General features: G+C 41.8%; 1 protein-coding gene across 11 annotated transcripts in view; it reads left to right on the top strand.

The window, feature by feature from the left end:
• The first annotated feature begins 384 nt into the window (after nucleotides 1-384).
• SPATS2L (spermatogenesis associated serine rich 2 like) overlaps nucleotides 385-24498 on the top strand; it is a 168404-nt gene continuing 144290 nt past the window's right edge. For 2 of the 11 annotated variants that reach the window (XM_032278741.1, XM_032278732.1), the window contains exons 1-2: nucleotides 655-1097; nucleotides 23820-23869. Coding sequence is in view for 3 of the 11 variants with exons in the window: in XM_032278730.1 (XP_032134621.1) it covers nucleotides 2346-2387; nucleotides 23820-23869 (92 nt within the window). In the remaining 8 variants the exon portion in view is untranslated. Of the gene's footprint in view, nucleotides 1421-2051; nucleotides 2068-2129; nucleotides 2388-2429; nucleotides 3857-23819; nucleotides 23870-24498 lie in introns of those variants that run through there. The other 9 variants (XM_032278735.1, XM_032278736.1, XM_032278734.1 and 6 more) reach the window with 9 other exon arrangements.

Below are 24498 nucleotides of genomic sequence, written 5' to 3'. Positions count from 1 at the left end.
AAGAAAATGAGTTCCTTTCCTTTTAGCTCCTCTCTTATTTCAGCACTGTGTTGTCAACAGGGCTCACCGGGCCACGTTATATTAGCAGAATGAAACTTTACCCAAAAGGTGTTTGTATTTTATTTCAAATTATGAATTACTGAACATCGGATAATATACGATTCAGCTGTGCACTCGCGGGCCCATTAGAGTCTGGATCTCGAGAGGCATAACTGACTCTGGTCTGGTATTTATAAGGAGCTTGACAGCCAAGGAGCCGCTCAGAAACAGTTATTGGTATAGAAAAAAAAAAAAAAAAAAGAAGCTAAAAAGTCACCCTTAAAAACAAATAAATAAAAAGTCACCCTTAAAAATAAATAAATAAATAAACTGAATTGCAGAGCTGCTTGCATTTCACTCTACTGCCTCTGGAAGAGGAGTGTTATCTAAAGTGCTTCCATCATGAATAATGATTGAGAAACTGCTTTTACTCTCCCGACTACTGTACTCGCAGGCAGTAACCCACAGCTGAAGCCCACGGTGGCCATGTGTAACTTGGTTATTACACACACGTTTGGAGCCCAGAGTGCAGACCCAGGGAGAAGGCGGAACACCCGGGGTTGGCCGGGTTTCTAAGGGCAGACGGAGCCCCAGCACTTTTTCCGCGCCTGATTTTTCAGGTCATTTTCGAATGGGCTATCTTTGTTTACATTTTGAGCTTGGCTCCTCTCCAGAAAGCATTACTACCTTCTAAAAGGAGAAACATCTCCTATTTGCAGACAGTGCTGGGGAAGCAAAGTTCATTTTCCGGGTAGGAGAAGATGATTCTCTTGCAACACGTGCGGATTGCGACAAAATCTTTCAATAACGGGGAGTTTCGGTAAAGTGGAGGTTTGGGGAAAAGCTAGGAGGTTGGTGTGGGGCAGGCAAGCAAAGTGCGGAAGCTGTACGGGGATTCTTCTAGAAAGTGGGGTGGGAAAGAAGCTAGGGAGGGCGTGTGGAGGGACGGGATCTGTGTCAGAACGTGCGTGTAAGCGGATACAAAACCCGAGAGAGGCGTGAGCAGCGCTGTGTGTGCGAGCGGGAGCGAGGGGCGCCGGCTGGGGTGTGTGCGCCTGGTGAGTGACACCAAGGGGCGGGCGGGCCAGCGGGCGGGGGCAGCCAGCGAGGGGCGGGAGTGTCCCTGCGCGGGGCGGCCGAGCCGGAGTTGTGTCAGTGAAGGAATCCAGTCCGGGGGCCGAGCTGGCTGCGCCCTCCGCCGCGAGCGCCGGCAGCGCGGGGCGAGCTCCGGACCGCGCGCGGCCCAGGCAGCGGCTCCCGCGCGGCCCGCCCTCCGAGCAGCAGGGGCCGCCACCACCGCGCCGCCTCCCCTGGCGACCGCGCCCCCGGGCCCCGGCTCCGGCTCCGGCCCGGGACAGAGCGGCAGGCGCTCGGCACTGAGGTAAGCCCGGGACCCCCAGCCACCGCCGCCCGGGACCCCCCTCCACGCGGGGCCGGCCGGGGATGCGGGGCGCGGGGACGCGGCGGGGCCTGCGCGTCCGGGAGGGAGACTCGGCTGGGCCAAGCGTTCTGCAGCCCGGGCCGCCCAGCCTCCGCCGCCTCCCAGGGCGCTGGGTGTGGCCCGCGCTCGGCGCCGACGCGGGCTGGCGGCGCGGACCGGACGCGGAGGTCGCCGTCCTTCCTTTCTCTGGCCCGCGCGGACGAGCGGGAGGAGGTGCCGGCTGGGACGTACAGGGGCGCGCCCGGGGCGAGCGTGTGGCCGCCGCGCTCCGACGTGGACCCGCCCGCCCCGGATCTGAATAGCCCGCGGCCGCGGTGCCTCGCCTGCCCTCCTCCCGCGCGGGCGCCCCCAGTCCCCTCCTAAGCCGGAGGGAGACCCACCGGCCCCCTCTCTGGTCCGGAGCTGCAAAGCCCACGTCAGCCAGTACCACCCAGCCCTCGGATCCCAGCCGGTTTCGGGGCCCGCGGCCCCGGGAACCCCCGCACCCCTGGCGCCCCGTGGGAGCTGGATGGGTCGGTGTCCGTGCTGAGCGGGCGGGCGGAGGTGGTGGCAGCAGACGCCCAGCGCCCGGACCGCGGGACGAAGCGGTCACGACGCGGCATCAGGGGAGGGTGGGGGCGGAGTCCCCGGGCTGCGGACCCGATCCGGAGACTGGGCTGTCGCGGGAGGCGCTCCTGCTGGACTCCGGCGCGCTCGGAAGATCGCGCTGCCGGACACGGTGGGCTGAAGGGCCGAGTCTTCACCTGCTCGGGGAGGCGGCGGTAGTGTCGCGTCTTCCCGAGTGGAGGTTTCGGGCTCCCGCAGTATTGGTGTATTTGTGAACTTCACGAGCTTCTCAGGACCCCCGCAATCCTGGTTTTAGCGGATGTCAGGGTTTTGGAGACCTGACACTTTAATGAAAGATTCTTTCTGTACGTTTTCTTTTGACTGTATTACAGGGTTTGTAGCTTGAGAACTAGTGAAAATCCTTGAACTTCAAACAGCCTCTTTGCTCATTTTTTAATATTAAAATATGTACCAGCCCCCTCACAAGCCCACAGACTTTAAGACAGACGACTCTGAAATTTTAGAACCTGTGCAGAGAAAGTGGTTTTATACCAGAAGTTGAAAGAGTAAGGTCGTATACCTTTTTAACATCTTTAGTTTGTCTTAATGGAAGGAGTCATCGCCACTTTGGTTGGTACTGTTTTCCAGAGTTTATGCAGATTTCTAATATGGCAGGGAAAAGGACAGGAAGTCAGAAACCTCTTCACTCTGGGGGGAAAAAAAAGACTTCAAGTAATGCAACTAATTATTTTGAAAGATACCCTGAAAATAGAGTGGGCGTCTGGATAAAGTATTTGATAGGCCTTATGAAATTGTGTTGCTTAACCAGAAAGCAATGTGTTGCTAGATGGGGCAGTTTTATCTAGTAACTGTCGTGTTTAAAATATCTGTGTATGATATTATTTGTTTAATTTAACTGGGGCAAAATCAACTTTGGGAATGGTTTTCTATTTAGACAAGGGAAATACTGCAGTTTCTAATTAGAGTTTTGGAATAAGCTCAAGCTGTGTTAACCTATGGTATGGAGCAGCAGAACAGAAAATATGTCAAATTCTGTATCGGTGTGGCTTTAAATACACACACAGACAAACTAGAGACTAGCCACCCAAAAGATAGTTTGCATAAAAATACAACCACTTGAATACAGAGAATGAAGAGGTTAGTAAAAACATCTGGGAAGAGTGTATTAATTGGCAATTTTCTGTCTTTAATCCGTGAAAATATTAAATGATTTTCTAAGAATCAACTTAGTTTAATGTGCTCATTTAGACAGACAAAATGATCAAGACTCTTTTTGTATTCATTTTGTTTTGGGAGCCCCCTAATGAAAGTCTTCAGTAAACAGTTTCTCTGCATGAACTGATTTTCATGAGGCCATTGTGGAGAGAGGCATCTGTGGGCTTGTGAGGCCGCTCTGCCACACCAGTAAGGATCAGGGAAAGAAAATGCCTAGGCCACACTGTTGCAATCTTTAAATGCATGCCAATCTGAAGCATTTACATGGACCCCTCTTATCATGTAAATGGTCATCTTTTACATCGGAAGTTAAGCTTTAGAAATATCTCACTTTGGATCCAAATATTTGTCAGTTTCTCAGTCTGCGATCAGAATTGTGCTATCATTCACAATGAATATTCATGAATGGTCATCTTCATTCTATTACTTTATACAGTTTTAATCAGCATTTTATGAGGTGAGCCGGGACAAGAGCTTCTGGTTACAGTTAGGATAAGATGAAAGAAGTTGAGGTTGCTATTGGTAAGATCTAAGCTGCTACCACCTATCCCACTGGACGACAGGAGGGGAATGTGTTTTGTGTGCACTCGACAGGTACTGCTTAGTCACTGCTTCATAGGACTTCTTTCCTAGTCATCTTCTGTAGCACTTTTACTGCCATTTGACTGTGATAATTAAATCATATGTTTGTTAATAATTTCTGTGCACAGAAGAGTAGATTTTACTAGTATTGGGTCTGTTTATTGATCTCTGAATGGTTGTGCATTATTCAACTAATCCATTTCATCACTGTTTTGCCTTAAAGTGTAATCACACAATTAAAATAAGATTTTCATATTACAAATAGTTAAAAACCCAGTAAACATAATTATAGAAGAAAAACCTTTCTTTTTTCTTCGCTTTTCTGAAGTACTGTGCTGTGAAGGTGTTATTTCTTTGACACATCAAAATGGCTAATTTGGAGTTGTGATGCTTGTTATGTAAATAGGCCATATGTTGAATTTCTGCAGAAGCTTATTCCTTCAGTGTTGTGGTAGTGGGTAGGATCCCCTAAGTACCATAGCTGAGAAAAATAGTCTTATGAAGATATATTTCTCTCTACTACTTATATCATTTTTATGATTTTTGTTTAATAGCTAGTGTTTTTATTTTCTAATAAAATAATTTTAAATGTGTTGTTCTCCATCCTTACTTCATATAAATCTTTATCTCTAGTACAGATCCAAACTCCATTCCCATTATCTATTTGCTTCATTAATAGACTTTTTATGGTGGTTGTCCTGCTTTCAAGCCAAAGACTACATGCTTAATAACAGACTTTTCTTCGTATTCTCTCTAAACTTGTTCCTTTTATGATGAAAAGACTTTCCTTTCTTGATCTGTTTAGCATTCTCTCCATCACCCAGACTGGAGATCTAGGAACCATTGCTGTCTCTTCTCTCTCTCACTGCCTCTGTGAAACTATGTATCAAATTGTATTAACTCTTCCTTTTTAATGGTTTCTCTGAGTCAGCCCCCATATTTCCTTTTCATTCTTCACTATCCCTCATTGGATTGGAGACCCTCAGCCATCAGCGCTTCTAGGATGATGATACATCTTGGTCTCTCTATAATTGAGTTTTCTGCATTCTACCTACTTCCAGCACATCAACCTTCCTAAAACTCTCCCCTCAGTACTCTTTTCCAAGGATTGTTTCACGGGAACAATACTTTAGCATTGTTTAGTTTTGCACCATAGTGCAAATAATTTTCATGCCCCCCACCCCCAACCATTGTGTAGCCTCTCAACCTGGTTTTAATGTACCTCACAGTCTTGCCCCAAATTAACTTACCAACTTTATTTTCTACTTCTTTCCAACATGAACCTTCTGTTCCTACTAGTTGGATCTCACTGCCCTTCTAAGATGACATGCTCATTTTTATGTGTCCTCTTTTGTTCATACCCTGCCTTTTAGAGTGTCTCTTTTCTTTTTTTTTTCTCTGACCTAACCACATTCTTCAAGTTCAAGTCAGCCTGCCCTGATCATGTTACTCTCATTGGTTCTTTCTGCACTTGTGTTTGCGTCGTTCCTCTAGACCATTGGATCCTTTCTTACACTGTTGTGCGCTTCATTCTTGCTTTCTTAACTAGATAGCAAGTTCCTTCAGGGCACTGATGTACCTTATATTCTGTCTACTGGCCCTTGGCCATAGGAAGCACTTGATAAATATACCTGTAAAATGAATAAATGTAAGAATGATTTTTTTTTTTTTTTTAAATGTTGGGCTTTGATATTGACTCTGGCTCACCACTGGGTCTCCAGAGCCTAACTCACAGCCTGACACATAGTCATGACCTCAATAAATATTTGTTAACTTAGAAATTCATGTTGACATTGGATAAAAGGGACAGACATTTGAAGGAGGCGTCTGTCAAGGGTATTTTTCCCCCCACTTTTCTTCAGTGGTTCTAATCAGCTTCTCCATTCATCAGCTGTGAAAATTCTGAGGACTCGGCATTTCCCAGAGTTGGGATAATGATGGAGTCTGGCAGTTGTGAGTTGGAATTAAGAAGCCTGTAGTTATTTTAAGGTGGAGTGATGGGCCCCAGTATTAAGCAAAAAAGGCATTCAGGCTTTATGCCAGTATTTTATACGTCAAACAATTAGGCTAAAGTTATGAGTTATATAAAAGTTCAGCTAATCAGCTGTAAAATTTCAGACTGTATTTATTGCAGGGCTGCTCAAGCTTTTCATTTAAAAGCATCCTTGTAAATTAAAAAAATATCTGGGGACCCATCTGAGGGTGAAAGATGATGTGGGGAAGAGTCTGCCACATCCCATTGTTTTCAAGACCAAATTTAATTCTTTAGTAAGCCTTATTTTGTACAAGGCACTGTTTCTGCTGGGAAGCAGTTTATAGCCTTGCAGGAAAAATAACAGACATATCCCAGAAACAAAGGTCTGGCAGAGCTCAGAAGGAAAAAAAATCTTCTGTTAGGGAGTGGAGGGGATCTTCCTAGAATGACAGTTGTTTGAGGTAATTACTGAAAGGATTTGGATAACATTTCAATAGCTATTAATAGGAATATAAGGATGAGGGAAGGATGATGTGAGTGAATTTCGGGGCCAATTTGTTGACTTTATGTCAGTGCTCTTATAGTACTGCTGCTTCTGAGTTGAACCCAGCTAGGGTTCTGAGCATTGGTGGACTGCAGTGTTCAATAATAGAACCTAAAGGATATATAGATACCTGCAATAATTACATATGGTGCCAAGTGCTGAACTGACTATGACACAAAGTGCAAAATAAATCTTGAAAGCAATATAACCAGTGTGTTCCTGGGTAGCATCCAGCTCACTTAGAGTGCTCGAAAAGGCCTCCTGCATTTGGAAACGCCACTGAAGGCTGACACTTTCACAGTAATGTAAATATTGAGAGGTCCAGCCCAGATTGTGTTCCCAAGCAGCCAGCCATATGTGGAACACTGCACAGTGCACCTAGCCAAGCTGAGTAAAGGTGTAAACATACTGCTATATGAAACCCTCATTCTGATTCCATGAAACTACTCCCATGGACTGTAAAGCTAGGACCAATGGGGATGTTTCAGGAATACAGGCTTTGGGTCAGTATACAGAAAGTTGCCCCATAATAGATTGTGCTGTTTCAGGAGGTGATAGGCCCCCATTACTAAACACGTATAAGTATAGCCTACACAAGACAATATCTTATTTAATTATATGCATTTTCTCCTTTATTCTCAAAACAGTGCTATGAAGTACATACCCTCATTACTCCAGTTTTACAGAAGAGCAAAACTGAAGCCTAGAAAGGTTGAGTAGCTAGTGATTTGTGGCGCAGGTATAAAGCCCAGGCAGTTTGTGGGCAGAAACTGCATATGCACTGAGATGAGGAAAGGATGCAAACATTAGGTGGCCATATGGATTTTCAAGATTCCTTCCTGATGCTAGGATTGATTCTTTAATTCACCTTAGGGATCAAAATGCTAGCAATTGCAAAGCACCAATTCATTATCAGCACCCAGTTCCTAGGAGATTCAGGACAAAGTGAATACAGTCATCATCATCATAGTTATCACTTATTGATCATCTTATTTCAACCTTAGTGGAATCCTGAAAGGTGAGGATTATATACCCTTATTGGGAAAACTGAAGCTTAGGGAAGTTACATAACTTGATTGAGTCTGCAGAGTTGATAAGTGGCCGATGAATCTGTTTGGTGTCTGACCCCCAGGCCCTGCTTTTTCTTACACCAGGCTATGAGGTGACACATGGTGACACTGAAAATGTTTACCTATCAGTATGCACAGAAACCAGCAAGTCAGAGAGGCCATTAGCTGTTAACAACCCCTGTGGCTCTGCAGGTGTTGAGTATCAACTGAGGTAATGTTTCCGCGCAATCTGAAGGTGTGTGAAAAGCTTGGTAATCTACCAAGACCACAGATCTGGAGCTCGAGTGACTTCTTCCCATGCAGAGCACTTATCTGATTTTATACATGATAAGTAGTACTATTAAAGAAAGAGAAAGTCTTCATGGATAACTATATTGCATTTATATTTCTAATTAAGGAAAAATGGTTTTGCAGTGATGATCTGTGTTCCTTATAAATGGCTGGCTTTCTTTCCATTCCTTTTCTTCCTTTCTCTTCTAGTCTGAGGCTAATCCCTCTTGCTTCCTCAGGGACCTTGCTTCATTTTCTTCAGGGTCTCAATGATCCTTTTCTTTCAGCATATATACGTACATTAGTCTTTCTTATTCTTTATAAAAACAGAAAACGATCAACAAAATCTCTTTGGTCCCTTCTCTCTAGGTTTGGGTATGTCTCATATCATTCCTGGTCTTAGCAGGCAGCTCCTTGAAGGACAGGTCCTCGAATGTATCCTGCACCTCACAACTTTCCTTTCATCTTCAACACCCTGTACTTTCATCCTCTCCTAATAACCACCTCTGTTGGTGGTCCATTGACCACCAGGTCCATTATCTAGAATTCTCTGTCACTAATTGAACTTTGCACAGCATTTGGTATTCTTGATCACTCTCTGTACCTTAACATGTTGCCCACCTGTTCTCTGAGCTATCCCTTTCTCCTAATTTTCTTTCTTGTCCAGCTGCTCTGTATTGGACTTCTCTTTACGGTCCTCCCTTCCTCTCAAACCTTAGCATCCCCTAGAATTCGGCCCTCAGCCCTCTGCTCACTCTTCACATTTGCCATGTGGCAGCTTATCCTCTATTTTCTTCTATTACCACCTATATGCCATTGATTCCTTTGGAAATCTGCATTTCCAGCCTTGAAATCTTACCTGACATGTGTTTCAAGTATTTTTAACTCAAGTTCAAAACATCACTTCCCCAATTTCAATCCAGCATATTCCTTCTGTGTTTATCTCAATGAATGAAACCTGTTTCACCAAGTTTAAAATGTAGAACAACTTCTTTGTCTTCTTCAACCTCTACATTTTATATAGAGACTTTTCAGGCTCTCTCGAATCTGCCCTTACCTCTGTGTCCCATAACCTTCATTACTGCCGTGGTTTGGCCCCTCATCCCTTCTCTGAGGATTATTGCAGTAGCCTCATAACTGGCCTCTCTGCCTTCTGCCTGGCCTGTCTCCAGTTTGTTCCCCACACTGCTGCCTTTCTAAAAGGCAAATTTGATCACGATGCTCCACTGCTTAAGATCCTTCAGAAGAATATCTACATCTTCAGGTTAAAATCTAACCTCCCTGGAATGGCACAAAAGCTTCTCCGTGATCTGGGCCTTCCCTTCAGGTGCATGTCGGTCTTCTCTAATGATCCTGGTCCCCACTGTCTGCTCCTGCCCATAGTGTCCCCAGTAAAGGAAGGAAATGATAGGTGGGATGGGAACCGAGGCAAGATAGTAGACCTGCTGTTAAGTATTGTAGCCACTAGCTACATGTGGCACTGGAAATACAGCTGGTTTGAGATATGTGTAAAAGACACCATACTTTGAGACTATATGAAAAAAATGTGAAATTTCTCATTAACAAATTGTAATATTGATTACATCTTGAAACAGCAATAGTTTTGATATAGTGGGTTAAACAAAATATATTACTAAAATTAATTTCACATATTTCTTTTTTTAAAAAATATGATTACTTCATGGATGTTAACATGTGATATAAAGAAAAAAATAAAATGCGATTATTAGAAATTAAACATCACCTGTGTGCCCATATTAGACAGCATTGTTAGGGAACATTTCGTTTTTAGGAGGTGCATCCTGTATGAGCCAAGCCCATGAGCTTTTTGAATGACTAAGTCAGCCCTATTGGTATAGAGAAGTAGCAGTTGGTCAGTTTCTTCAATCCAGAGGTATGAGGCATTTGGATAAGATTCAGAATCTCAGAAACAGATTCTGAACACTACAGCCAGGAGTTATATGTACGATGGGCACAGTGTGGAAAGCACTATTAAAGCACATCTGTTTCAGCGGGCCCTCCCAGTCACCATCAGGAGTGGGAGGCAGGAATTCCCATGATATGGTAGAGGGAGGATTTGAGGTAGACAGGAGGAACAAGGGAAGTGAAAGTGAACTCACATTCACTGGAAGCCCCCTACTTGTGAGGCACTAACTGAAACCCTGAGAGTGAGGTCTCTGAGATTCCCCATCCTGCCATTGATTCTTTGCAGTGGGCTAAGTCCCAGCTCCTCTGCTGTCTGGCTCTAGAATTCTGAACAAGTTAATGAATCTGTGAATCTGGAGTCTGAATAATATGCACACCATACAGTCATTGTGCATCAAACAAAATGATGTGCCCCAAACTGATAAGGGCTGTACAGAAATTAGTTATGCCTTAAGACACTGAGGGCAGTAGTCTCTGGATGATTTGGCCCAAAGGGCTCTGAGGGAAGAGCATATGGATTGTCAGAAAGACCTGGAAGATAGCACATGTTGTCTTGAGAGATATGTGGAGCTTTCTGTATTCACAGTGGAAAAGCCAACCTGTGATAGGAAACCATGTCTTATCCAGTTGGATCAGGAAGAAGAAACTCCTAGAAGAAGTGATGGAAAGAAACCGTGACTATCAAGAGAACAGTCCAGCAGGATTAGATTCCAGTGAGATCTAATGATAGTCAGTGTGACTCAGTGTCTTCTCTAGCGGTGGTTTGCCTGCTGTAGTCTACTGGACTCTTAGATTCTGAGAACTTCCCTTCTTGGTTTCAACCTGGGCAGCTGTTTTTATTTGCTTCACGAGTAGGCATTTTGTATAAGATTTTGTTAGGGACAGAGGTTCTTGTGCTAAAAACAAAAGTTTGAAATTCCTGCATTATAGAAAATGGCCTGCGAGGAGTGGTGACGACCTTGGTGTGATTGTTTCTCCCTCATTTGCAGGATCGAGGACCAGTTTAGGCCCTTTACAGAGAGAATACAGCTTCCTTTCATCCGAACCTTAGTGACTTAATGGCTCGGCCATGCAGTTTGCCTTGTCCAGGCAGTTTAGCCAGGTAGCTATAACTTAGTCTCGTTCTTGGGTAAACAAGTTTTCACTTTTGTTCTGGGTTCCCCTTTGTTTCCCACATTCCCAAGTCCTGGATTTGCGTTCTTGTGGAAGGATCCCAAATTGTCTTAGGTAAGGGTCCTGTCATGTCTCCCCAAGCCTTCTTGGGACAATGGTGTTCCTAGGGCTGGGTCACTGCTTCTCCCTTCTAGGCCCCTTCAGTACTGAGACCTACTAGCAAGGGTTAGGAAATTTAATAGATTATTTTCAGAATTGAATAACTTGCCTGGAGCTTGGCTTTTCACTGGTTCCAGACCCCTGACACCAAACATTGCATGCTAATTTGCTGTCCCGCTGGTCTCATTTGTACAAGTTGGAAGGAGAAGGAAAGATAGATATAAGGCTGATTTTCTTAAATTATGGTACATTCATGTCTTTGTCTCTAGTGGGAAGGTTGGTCTTATGTGTGTATGAGAAAGGTGGCTGCCTTTATGTTGTAGTTTCAGAATCCATACTGCTGAAAAGGGCACTTCAAATATCAAGTTTCTCTTTTTTGCTCTCCAATATGTGAAAGCCTACATTATAAAAACTATTCAGTTTCCTCAGACCATGTATGATTTAGAAGAAAAAGAAGACAGGCTTTGGCACTTGAAAGACCTGATTTTGACTCATGTAATTGCTGGCTATATGAATTTGAGCAAGTTATTTAATCTTTCTGAACCCCAGTTTTCTCATGTATGAAGTGAAGGGAGTAACACCTACAATTTTCTTATAATTTTGTTATGACTAAATAAGATAAAATAGAAAGTGCCTGGCCCCAGGGCCTAAAATGCAAATGCTATGGAAGTGGTAAGTCAAACTTATTCTCGTATCTCAATTCAACCTCCTTATGTTGAATAATTTTATAGACCCTTCCCTGAGATTGATCAAGAAGAGGATATGAAATCTGGGGCAAAGGGCCCACATGTTACCCAGCCAGAGTGAAAAAGGACCAGAAGGAAGTTTCCTTCACATTTTGCTTAAGTCCCATCCTCCCTAATGGTTCGTATTTGTGAAAATATTCATCTGAGATTATAGGTACAGCATGAAGCCTTGGAAAAAAGGCATGTTTACATCCTCTGCCAGGATAGCATAATAATTAACAAAGTAGGTTTCAAATCACTGAATAGTTAGGTGCACTTCCATCAAAATAAACTTTTATTTCTATTATTTGCTGATAGATTACAAATAAAGCCACTAAAATATCCTGAAAAAGAAGATTTATGTACGAATTAGGTACCAGGGACAGATTTTTCACACTTATTTTGTTGGAGCTGTTCTTTCCTTAGCTGTGGGTGTTTTGGAAGTTCTTTTGTTGTAGCGTTTGTTGCCTACAAGAAGGAAAAAGCTTTAGTACACTAAGGTAAGAATGATTTTGATTGGAGGCAATATTGTTCTCAGTGTGGGCTGACTTTCATGTATTGTAGTGATTACTAATACATAACTGAGAAAATCCATTTGTTGAAGTCCTGTAAACAGCAGAGAATCTGATCTCACATAATGCCCTGATCGACAACTGTTTATTTTAGGAATGTGGACAGTCCTATAATTTTTTAAGGGAAAAGGGGAAGATGTTATGCCAGTCACTGTGACTGCAAATGTCCTGATCTGGCAGGCCTTTTTCCTTTCTCGTTTATTTCTCTTGTGGAATCTGAATGGTGGTTTCAGTACAGTACATGCACTGGGCTTCCAGTGACTTGCTCAGCTCTTGATGCAATTGATCACTCCACTGTAATTCCATACCCTCGATTTTAGTGCTGTATCAAAATCCTAAACACTCAAGGAGAGTATGTAAATCTACTGCCTCAAAAATTAGAAATAAAGGCATTAAAAATGTTATTTAGTGCTGGTTTGTGGCACTGAATATATAAACTCATTCATTGTTCTGGTAGTCCCTGAGCGAGAACTGTTTTGGCTGCAGCGGATGATATCAACTAAGGTTTCCATGGCAACACTAATTTATAATATCTAAACTTTTGTAGAATTTCACCTTCTGGACTCTTCTAGATTGAATTTAAATTTACATTTTCCCCTCATTTATTGGGGTTAGGCATATTTAGATAATACATCCATGTACTAGGAGTATCTTCATGAAACTCACTGATAAGAAATTAGACGTGTAGAAAGCAGGCATTGGAAACATAATGGATACTGTGGTCTAACATCCCACCAAATACAGGAATTTTTTCCACATTATCCCAGTTGCCATGTGAACTAGCCAGGAACGAGGAGTTTGGTCAACATTTTACGATGCCAAGAAATGCTAATGACAGTAGTCTGCAATGCTTCTAGACCTTAAGCCCCTTTTGATTTGGACTTTGTGTTATTTGTGATTCGACCAATTCTTCACCAAACACAGGTGGGCACAGATATTTGTAAAGCCTCTTCCCCAGTGGTATACTGAAATCTGCCTCCCTGCAACTTCCCTGTTAGTCTTCCATCTGCCCTTTGAATGCCGCATGATAAATATGCACCTTCTGTGTGGTCGCTCTTCAAATATTTGACCATAGTTATTGTATCTCCTCCTTGAAGTCTTCTCCTTTCAGGGTTATGCAGTTCTAGTTCTCCTTTTTTTTTTTTTTTTTTTTTTTTGAGACAGATTTTCAGTTTTTTGCCCAGGCTGGAGTGCAGTGGCACAGTCTCGGCTCACTACAGCCTCCACCCACTGTGTTCAAGTAATTCTCCTGCCTCAGCCTCCCAAGTAGGTGAGACTACAGGCGTGTTTCACCACAACCAGCTAATTTTTGTGTTTGTTTCACCATGTTGGCCAGGCTGGTCTAGGACTCCTGACCTCAAGTGATCCACCTACCTCGGCCTCTCAAAGTGCTGGGATTACAGGCATGAGCCACTGCGCCCGGCAGTTCTAGTTCTCATAACTGATAGCTCGCATCCTGTTAAAATTCTTCTGGGTGCCCATCACTCTGTTGATGTCATCTTAAAAATGAGGCATCTGGCCAGGCACGGTGGCTCACGCCTGTGATCCGAGCACTTGGAAGGCCAGGGCGGGCCTATCACTTGAGGTTAGGAGTTCAAGACCAGCCGGGTCAACATGGTAAAACCCCATCTCTACTAAAAATACAAAAACTAGCTGAGCATGGGGGCACGCTCCTGTAATCCCAGCTACTCAAAAGACTGAGGCTGGAGAATCACTTGAACCCCAAAGGTGAAGGTTGCAGTGAGCCAAGATCGTGCCACTGCACTCCAGCACTCCAGCCTGGGCAACAGAGCGAGACTCCACCTCAAAAAAAAAAAAAAGAAAAAAAAAAAAGGCATCTTCAATGCAGTAGCCTCCTCCTGACTGAGTACTCTGAACAGTAGAAAACACCAGGCTGCTATTCACACCTCTGATCAGGGGCACCCTTCTTTTATTAATCTAGTCAAATATAGTGTGGGCTTCCCTTATAAATTGGGAATAGCACATTGTTTGTTCATATACGACTTCAAAGAAAACTTCCAAGGCTTTTTTCTTAACAACTACTACAAAGCCAGGTCTCCTTTGTTCTTTGCTTAAGCAATGAATTATGTGTGCCTACTTAGAGGACTTTACATATGTTTATCCTTCTAAATTTTGTCTCTTTTGTCAAATTATTTTTCCTCTTAATCAAGACAGCTTTGAATTCTAAAATGTTTAAATTCAACATATTAGTGATATTAGACTTTTACTTATTTATCATTTGCACATTTGGGAATATTACTTTGTCATTGATAAAATGTTGACCAAGATAGGCCAAAGGTAGAGCCCTGTGACATTGTGCAAGGGAATTATTAACATTAGTATGTGAATTTGGTTAGTTTTTTTTTTTAAAGCTAGTTTGACAGTCTTTCATTTATGTTTACTTTCTTGTCCAAGAGCATAGAGTCAGGGAAAGACTTAGTCAAATGCCTTAGTAATGAAATCATTATTGGTCCACTTATTGCCACTCAGTAGAACCCCTATGATAAAGAGTAAGATTCATTAGAGTAATTTTTAGATTGCATTAATTTTTCTTTTGAAAAATTTCTTGAAAAAGCTATCTGAATCACCTAATTTTTAATGTATCTAAGAGAAAATAACTTTGTAAAATAAAATCAAACTTCACCTGTGATTTCAACTCATATAACTTGTGTGGTTCAAAGGAATTGCTATGTAATACATCATTCCATTCTCTTTACAGAATGATTGCTCTTAAAAAGAATTGGTGGAGTGACAGGAAATTACTCCTTAGGTGTCACTCCAACACATCATGATATTCTCATCTCCTGGGACAGAGAGTCGTCAGGCTGAGGCATGTCCAAACAGCGTGCCAGACTGTGTAGATGGCTCCATGACAGTATCACTAACATGACCATGATGGAGAGAGTTCTGATGACATTGTGTCACTAATGGATGTGTTTTCACTAAGCTGAAAATTCTATATTATTTGAAAAGAGGTTTATTTTTCCTCCCACACAAATTCTTTGACTCTCATATTAATGTCAAATATCTGTCAAGTAACACATATGGCAGTTTCTGTACTGTATTTTATTGTACTCATTTACAAAATAGTTTCTTAAAAACATTTTCTCTGCCTTGGACTAGATAGAAAAAAAATTAGAAGAATAGTATTCTTAAGAAACACAAATCTATACTATATCAAGGAATAAATGATTGCTTCTTAAAAATACTAATATTTGTTTCATACTTTATATTTTTCAAAGTACTATCATGCATTTTCTTTTTCGAAAAAATTCTAATTGTAAAAATAATACATACTCTTTGAATTTGGAAGCTACTGAAATGGATAAAAAATTAATTATAAGTCAACTAAAATTCGCTTCTCAGAGATTGTCACTGTTAGCATTTGGTGTTTCCCTTTCAGATGTGCATTTGTGTGAGGTTGTGAGTATGTGCACATGTGTATATTTATGTGTTTTAAATACACAGGACATTTGTACTGAAGAATCAGCGTGACGTAATTGGTAAAGGGCTTTGGAATCAGGCACTTGGAGATTTCAGCCCTGGCTGTATGACTTATGTAGTGACTATGAATTCCTTAAACTCTCTAAACCTTAGTTTCTACTTCTATAAAGTGGGGATAATAATACTATATTCCTAGTAGGTTTATTGTAAAAATTAATAAGATGATGCAAATAAAGTACATAGCATGGTTCTTGGCCCATAGCATGTGCTCGGCAAATGTGAGCTATTTTTATTATACAGGTTTTTTTTTTCTGCTTTCTTCACTTAAATTCTAGGGTAAAAATTTCCTTGTCATAAAACATTGTTTGAAAAATATCTAGAATAACTGCATAAATTTCATTACATGAATATACCTTACTGTTATTACCCTATGGGTAAACAATTTCCAATTCATTATGCTCACAAAGAACACCACAGCTACCATCCTTTACATTATGTTTTGTGAACAGACAACAGATTCAAAAGGAATTACTAATGGCATTTTATGGACAGGCAGAATAAAACTGCAATTCTTTAGTGTCTATTAGTGTGTTGGGTTACATGCTAGGTTCTTCACAACAAAATTCTCTTTTAACTTTCAGGACTCCTTTGAGGTGAGAGTCTGTTACACCCATTTTTCAGATGATAAGTCGTTTGCTCGAGGTCACAGAGAGATAGTGGTGGTAGAGATGGTGTTTGAAGCCAGCATCGGATTTCAAAGCCTACACTTTTTCCATTCTGGCATGTAGTTCATACCTATCTTTTTGAGGCTGGCAGAATGAATAGTTAGCATTGTGTCTTCTACAAAATGTCACATGGTGCCACATGAAAGATAGGACACTTGGCTGGAACACTTGACTTACTCAACATAGTACCTCTTGCGTGTGTGTGTGTGTGTGTGTGTGTGTGTGTGTGTGTTGTTATATGTTTTGGAATCAAGCCTCATTAAAATAAGGTGTTAACTAAAGGAAATGAAGCATTGGTATGATTATTTGATGAAAGGAAATCTTGAGGAAGAAAGTATTTATTGAGTCATTAATATAAAACTCTTCTTTGTTTTAGTTGTAAGGACTAAGCCAGAATCACTGTCTCCTAGGAATCAGGATATTTCACATAAGTCAGTTTAGGAATTAAGCAATAACAGCAGCCAAAGTAAATTGATGCTGTCAAAGGAATTATACGTTTCATTACTTGTATATCAGGGGCTGAATGGAAAAAAATACCTATTTAGAGCTGTAATAATTGCTATAGGTATAAGTATAGGTATATGAGAGACATAAAGTATACTAGGATAAGCCCCCAAAGAATTACTTGGTGAACTGACAAGTTGTCTTTAAAAAGTCAGCCATTTGGAACATTTCTCTTGGCAGCTCTCAAATCTGACTTGCAGCGTGTACTGTGGCAGCCAATTTTGTAGGAAAAATGCATAATTAATGTGAAGATCAAGGTACAGGTATTGCCAGTCACTACCTAACACACAGTTTCTTAGAACAAAGGAACAATTGAAGTTGTCTTTTAATAGGGTAATCCTGGTTTGTCATTTTGTGGCTTTCAATTCTTAGTAAAAATAGGGGGAAAAATCCAACTTTAGGAGTAATGTTTCATACCTGAGAAGTACTTGGTTGTAGAGTTTATAACCAACTATTGTCTAATCAAGAAAGCTATGTTTGGTTTTTGAAATCTCAAATTTTTATAGCCTTTGAGCTCACATATCTTTGTCTTAGGATTATTCTGGTTTTCCTCTAGTCATTTTAGTTTTTGCAAGGAAGAAACAGTGTCACTCATGGCCCCAGGGCCAAAAAGGTTTTGAATCTCGCCAGAACATGACCACCAACTTGGCCTGTTGGTACTAGCAAGTTAAATTTGAGCTTACTATGCAACTAGTGAATAGTTAGAACTGTGAACAGAGAATTAGGTATGGAATCTGCAGGTTGGATTTACAGCATGGCTCCATTGTGTGGTAGCTGTCTACTCCTGGGCAAACAGCTTTCCTATCCCTGAGCGTCCTCAGTTCTCAAATGGAGTTAACGACTACTATATAGTCAGAGATCATTTGGAGGGTCAGCTGTATTGAGCAAACCATTGGTTCACCCAAAAGTTTGCTTATGATTTGTTTCTAAGTTGTTAATTAATGGCTACAGGTCACCCCCCTCAAGGATGAGTCAATTTACCATTTAAAATATTTACAAATGAAGCATGGAAATGTTTGAAAGATATATGTAAAAATATACAACTCCTGGGGCAAACCTCACCAGACCCTTTTAACTCTGCTTAAACTTTATCCAGTAGTAATGGGACAGGCCCTTTTTCTGCCTTGGAAACCCCTGGTGCCTACCTTAGAGTCTCTCAAAATTTGGAAGCTCACACCCAGGACATATTCCTCTAATGAGGGAGGAGGGCCTTTTGACTTCAATAGGTGGTTCTTTTGAACACAGTAAAGACCTTTATAGAAATAGGCATTTAGATCTATTATGTTGTTTTAAGATAAAAACAAAGCTGGTATTTGATGAATATTTTACCCTTCAAAAAGAAAGGCTCAGAGAAAAAGACTATAAGGTAGAAAAAATATTTTAGAAGATTGTATTATAGAAAATTATAGGCAACTCTTTGATTATTAAAGTAATCCCAGTGCTGGAGGGGGGAAAGAAAGGGAACGGGAATTTGGGAACTTTGACACTGGGTAGTGTCTGTGCAAGCTTTTCAGAGGTCTCTCTTGGTTCTTCCCCCCAGTGCTGGTGGTGTAGGGAAGGGCTCAGAAACTGCTTCTCGGTCTGACTGCAAGAGAGTAAATCCCCACCCTGGGGCTGCACTGACTCCCTTATCCTGGGCTGCTATGCTCTGATCTCCCTGGCTTTTATGACCTCCCAGATAGCCATGTTGGGTCACCCTTTATCTTAGTCCCTTAGGAGGACAGGATTTTCTCATTGGCCACCCTTGCCTGGTCTATACTACAGGACCTTGCAGGTGTTTCAGGCAATGAATGATTGAAATGTCTCTGGAGTTCCTGAGGGATGGGAGTGTGTGAGCTGGACATTTTAGACAAGATTCCATGACTGCTTAGCAGCAGGGAGCCCACCCAAGGCTCACTGGTCTCAGGACTCTCTGAGCATGCCAGGTGGCGAGGGTCAACATTCTTGCTATTCTCATTTGGAATCAATTTCTAAATTTTATTACTCCTTCAACACAGGAAACTATTCTGAATTTCCCTTCTTTGCTTTAGTACTAAAGCTTTCGTTGGACTCATCAGCTATTTCCTGAGTGTCTGCTCTGCACTAGGCACTGTGAGAAGAACAAAGGGGAATCAGGCCTTGAAGGGAAAGAATGTGCATGCCTCAGGTAAAATACAAGATGTGTCTCCAGCGTTGAGAGAAGGGAGAGCTGAAGACTCAATGATTTTTTTTTCTGTTGTATTTTCTATATAGTAAATTGTACTGCATAAAAATTTATACTAATATCCACTTATGTAGCAAATTCCATCATAATGAGTCTGTGTTATCCAGCGACTTATGCAAGTATCAGTAGAACACAATTCCAATACAGCAGAAGAGTTTGGAGAGTCCTGTGGAGTGAGCTGAAATGGGATTTGACCTCTATATTAAGCTTTTCATGATTTTGATATTTTTCATTTCCATGTGTCAACAAATACCTGACTTGATATTAAAGCCAGTTAAATCAATATTTCTTGCTGTAGTCAAGGTATAGCAACATATATCCAAGGGCAATATCTCCCCAACAGCCATATTTTGTTGAGTATATATATTTTATCATAAACCTAACTGATTGAACTGCCTTCGGAGGAATAGGATGAAAACATCAACATAGCTACCATAAAAAGAGAAAAGCCAGAGAATCTATAATCTTGTACGTTACCCCTCATTTAAGCAATTCCGTAATTTATTTTGCTTTCTTTAATCACAAGGAATGGCAACATGGAAAATATTTTTATTGTGATAGCTGTGGTTTCTTTCTCTGTTTTCAAGTAGAGCTGCTTTAATCCTTCTTCCAAATCTTGTCCCAATCAGGGGATTTCTGAGCAGGTACATGTTAGCAAAGTAGCAGTTACAGGTGAACCTGAGAGTCTTGGAGCATAGGAATTTTTGTTTTTTAAGACAGAGTCTCACTGTCTTACCCAGGCTAGAGTGCAGTGGTGCCATCTTGGCTCACTGCAACCTCCATCTCCCAGGTCTCAGGTTCAAGTAATCCTCCTGTCTCAGCCTCCTGAGTAGTTGGGACTACAGGTACACACTGCCACGCCAGGCTAATTTTTGTATTTTTACAAAATATTTCACCATGTTGGTTAGGCTGGTCTCGAACTCCTGGCCTCAAGTGGTCTACCTACCTCAGCCTCCCAAAGTACTGGGATTACAGGCATGAGACATCGCCCCTGGCTGGAATGTAGGAATCTGATAATCAAATAATTGTAATGGGGAGCAGAGTGGAGTAGAATTCTGTTTCTACTTACTCCTTCTCTGAACTTTTAACTGTTTGATGATTTCTGGAAGTTACCTATTCCAAACTCACAGTATTTCCATAAACAAATAGTCTGATGCATCACTTTATAAACACTAACATGTTTATTTACTGTGTGTTATCAGAAAAGCCTCCCTTACCTTCCGTGTGTTCTTTAACTAGGTGAGTACTTAACATTTGTTGGGCACCTGCTCTGTGCTAAGCACTTAAAATATCTCACCTCTCACAGACAAAATGATACTCAAGGCACATGTTATTGGTCCTATTTTCCAGATAAACGTGAGACTTAAGCTGCTAAGTAACTTATCAAAGGGTAACAAGGTAGAAAGAGTATAGTCTGAGGCTTGAACCCAAGTTTGTCTGATTCCAAAACCTTTTCCCATATTTTTAGTGATAGAGCCTTGCTTGTTGCCCGGGCTGGAGTGCAGTGGCTCTTTACAGATGCAATCATAGCATACAACAGCCTTGAATTCTGGGCAAAAGCGATCCTCCTGCCTCAGCCTCCCAGATAGCTGGAGCTACAAGTGCTTGCCACCATGCCCAACTCCTTTTCACTTTTTTAAGGCTGTTTTCCATAATATATTCTGAGATTGAAAAAAATATTTAAATTGTTAAAGTAGTACATACTCATTTTAGAAAGTTTAGAAAGCAGAGAAAAATATTAAAAAGAAGAAAAATTGCCCATAATCCTTCACTCTAGGGATTATCACTACTGAAATTTCAATTTTTTTCTTTCTAAGCTTAAGAAAGCTATTTATCCAAATGAGCATTTTTCCTCAAAGTTGTCCTCTTTGAGGCTTATGCATGTACTCCAATAATATTGCCATTGCATAAAATAATTGGGAATCCCTTTCAAGCCAGTCTAGGAACTAACTTTTGTATAGACTCTCATGCACAGGTTACTTTGACAGAAACATAGTAAAAGACAATATATCTGCTACCCCAAAACCTGTCAAAATAACGCATGATATGTTTGACCTTTTTTTTTTTGAGACAGAGTCTGGCTCTGTCAGCCAGGCTGGAGTGCGGTGGTGCAATCTCGCCTCAGTGTAACCTGCAGCCTCTTCGTCCCTGGTTCAAGTGATTATCCTGCATCAGCCTCTCAAGTAACTGGGATTATAGGCATGCGCCGCCATGCCCGGCTAATTTTTGTATTTATTTAGTTTTTTTTAGTAGAGACCAGGTTTTACCATGTTGGCCAGGCTGGTCATAAACTCCTGACCTCAGGTGATCCACCCTCCTTGGCCTCCCCAAGTGCTGGGAAACATGCATGAGCCATCATGCCCGGCCGTGTTTGACCATCCTGTACCTTCTAAAATCCTTTGCTGCAAATATTTGGCCATCCTATTAAAACTGCCATCATTGAGCTGGGCGTGGTGGCTTACACCTAAAATTCCAGCACTTTGGGAGGCCAAGGCGGGCAGATCATTTCAGGTCAGGAGTTTGAGACAAGCCTGGCCAACTTAGTGACACCCCGTCTCTACTAAAAATACAAAAATTTGCTGGGTGTGGTGTTGCGTGCCTGTAATCCCAGCTACTCAGGAGGCTGAGGCAGGAGAATCACTTGAACCTGGGAGGCAGAGGTTGCAGTGAGCCAAGATCACACCACTGTACTACAGCCTAGGTGACAGAGTGAGACTCCATCTCAAAAAAAAAAAAGTTATCATTGCCCTCTCTGAGTCATAAATATCTTGTGCTGACTTCTATTGTAGTAGGAGATGGAATTTACCAAAATGCTGCTTCTTTCCATGTCAAAGATTGATGGATATTTTGGGGAATGTTTAAAAGTCTTTATTAAAAATTTAATCCATAAATGTTTAATATCTTATTTGACAACTCATGTTATTTATTAGTTTGTCAACACAACAATCTTTGCCTTTTGTGGGTCATAAAGAAAATTAGAAAATTGTTCTTGTCAAAAGTGTGAAAAGCATATTTTAAAATCAATTTCTTTTTAATGTAAGTATTACACTCACTAAATTGTTCCCCTCCAAGGAGTTTTTGTGAAAGCAAAAGTATCTAGGTGAGATGAACTGATCTTTAAATAAGGTCAGTTGCTTTTGTGTAGAAGTAAATGTTTCCCATAGAAGCAGGCACATGCACGCACACACACAAGACTGCTATCAAAATAGCCATTGATATACTTTATGAAAGTCAAGAAAGTCAGTTAATTAAGTACCAGCTGAGTTCTTGTCACTTCGGTGTGTTGCATATAACACTACTAACTTTTAGAAAACAACTCTAACTTCCAGCCAGGCATCCCATTGTTTGTCTTGTTTCTGCCTTATTTTTCACAGACATTCTTACCCTCCCCATCTGCTTAGCATGGTACCCCACCCTTTCCCAGACTATTAGGCACCTGGGGACGTGGATCCTGGATTTTAGAGTAGTACAGATTGGGGCAAACCCACTGTGTGCAGTTGTCCTCAGGGCTACATTCTTGCCTTGTCTTCTGGTTGCCAAGATCTCATAGGATGAGAATTCACCATGCTTATGGAGATCATTACAAAGTGTAGGCTGTGTTCTGTGTTATATCTTTGGCACTATACATGGTGTTTAACATTGTGTTCAGTCAATGTTTGTTGGCTAAATGAAGGGTTATTTTTTCAAAACCGGACTGGTAGGGAGAAAAAGTTAGTCCAAAAGAAAGTCACAGTTTTAAAATAGAATCTCAGGGCTTAAAGCCTTTAGGTCAATACTCTCATTTAAAGATGAAGCCCAGAGAGGTCAGCTGGCTTGGAGAAGGTCACCCAGAGAGTTGGTGCCAGAGCCAGGAACAGCATCTGGTGTCCTGAGATTCCCATCCCCTTCTTTGCAGCACCTCCCTTGTGGTTGTTCTTCAGTCATTTTGTAGAGGTCAATCTTCTGAATCTCGTAGGACCAGTTAGCAGAGCCTTTGAATCCCCACACAGTGCTCAGCAGAGCATTAGAGACATAGGCATTCTTAAGAAACACGTGCACTGATGAGTGAGCGAGTGAGTGAGTGATTGGTTGACTTATAACCTTGGCATTCACCTTTCTGCCTAAGCGGTTACTGGTTGAATAGTGAGTTCTTTGGGATTGTGTGTACTTTATAGGGTGTCTTTTGGAGAGGAGAAATTATAGGAAGAAGAAGAAGAATAGCCAATATTAAATTGGACAAGATATTTTAGTGAATAGCCCAGGCTCTGGGACTTGATTGCCACAGTTATATTTTCATGAGACAGGTGTTTTGACCTCTCTGGTGCCTCATTTTCTAATACCTGTAAAGTGCCAGTGATACCAGGGCCCACCTCAGAGTATTGAAGGTTAGCCTATGTGAAGTCCTAGAACAATGCTAGATACTTCCTAAGCTGGCAATAAATGTTGGCTATTGTTGGTGTTATTAAAATATCACTATAATATGCTAGGCAGTATGCTAAATGCATTGCATACGTTATATAGCATCAAGTCAACAACTTTGTGAGAAAGGTACTATTATTATCCCCATCTTACAGCTGAATAAACTGAGGCACAGAGAGGTTACTCTTCCTGTTCAGAGTTACAGAGCTGTTAAGTCATGGGTGAGTACAAATTCTCTGTCTGCCTGACTCGAGATCCTGTGCTTGGGTTTTGAATATGATGGGAAATGGGTGATGTGGCTACTAATTTGAGACCTGCCTGAATTCCCAAATTTCCATTTTTCCTAGAGCACTTCAGAACCCAGGCTGCTTTCAGGAACATTTCTGTGGACTCCCAGGTGAGTAGAGATGGTCCTTCCCTCTCTGTGACCTCCTCCTGCTGCCATGGCCAGCTGTCCCTACACCTGCAGCAGACTCCTGGGAGCCTTGTGGTAGCCTTTAGCAGCCTTAGCTGCCTCTCAGGACTCAACACCAGAGTTCTCTTTTAGAGTGTGTTGACTGAAGTTATTCCTGATAGGGCAGTGGGGTCTGGTGGATGTGAGTCAGTCCTACGCCACCCACATACCCCTTCCCCGCTTGCCTTGCCACATCTATGGATATGTTTAGATTAGTTTCATGCATATGAAATATTTTGAAGTACCAAAAAAAAAAAAAATAGGACTTTTACAGACATTCTTGTGATTTAAAAAAGAATTATGGCTTAGAGTGGTGGACTCTGAAGACAGACTGCCTGGCTTTCCCTCCTCACACTGATGGTCACTTTTGCTCTTATTGTCATTCTTGTTGAAGAACATGCTCCTGTGATTACAGAAGTCTGACTTGGAATTGGCGGTGTTCGGTCAGCATTGACTAGGAGTCGGATGCAGACTCCTGAGCCAGACAGCCTGGCTCTGCATTCTGCCTCTGCTGCCTAATAATTGTGCAGTCTTCGCATGTGACTTACTTCTCTGAGCCTCAGTTTCCCCTT

Source organism: Sapajus apella, unplaced genomic scaffold, assembly GCF_009761245.1.
Source record: "Sapajus apella isolate SASKATOON/1434 unplaced genomic scaffold, GSC_monkey_1.0 scaffold10, whole genome shotgun sequence".
Classification (NCBI taxonomy): Eukaryota; Metazoa; Chordata; class Mammalia; order Primates; family Cebidae; genus Sapajus; species Sapajus apella.
The sequence above is the reverse complement of the archived record's forward strand: the minus strand, read 5'-3'. Positions and strand labels throughout refer to the sequence as shown.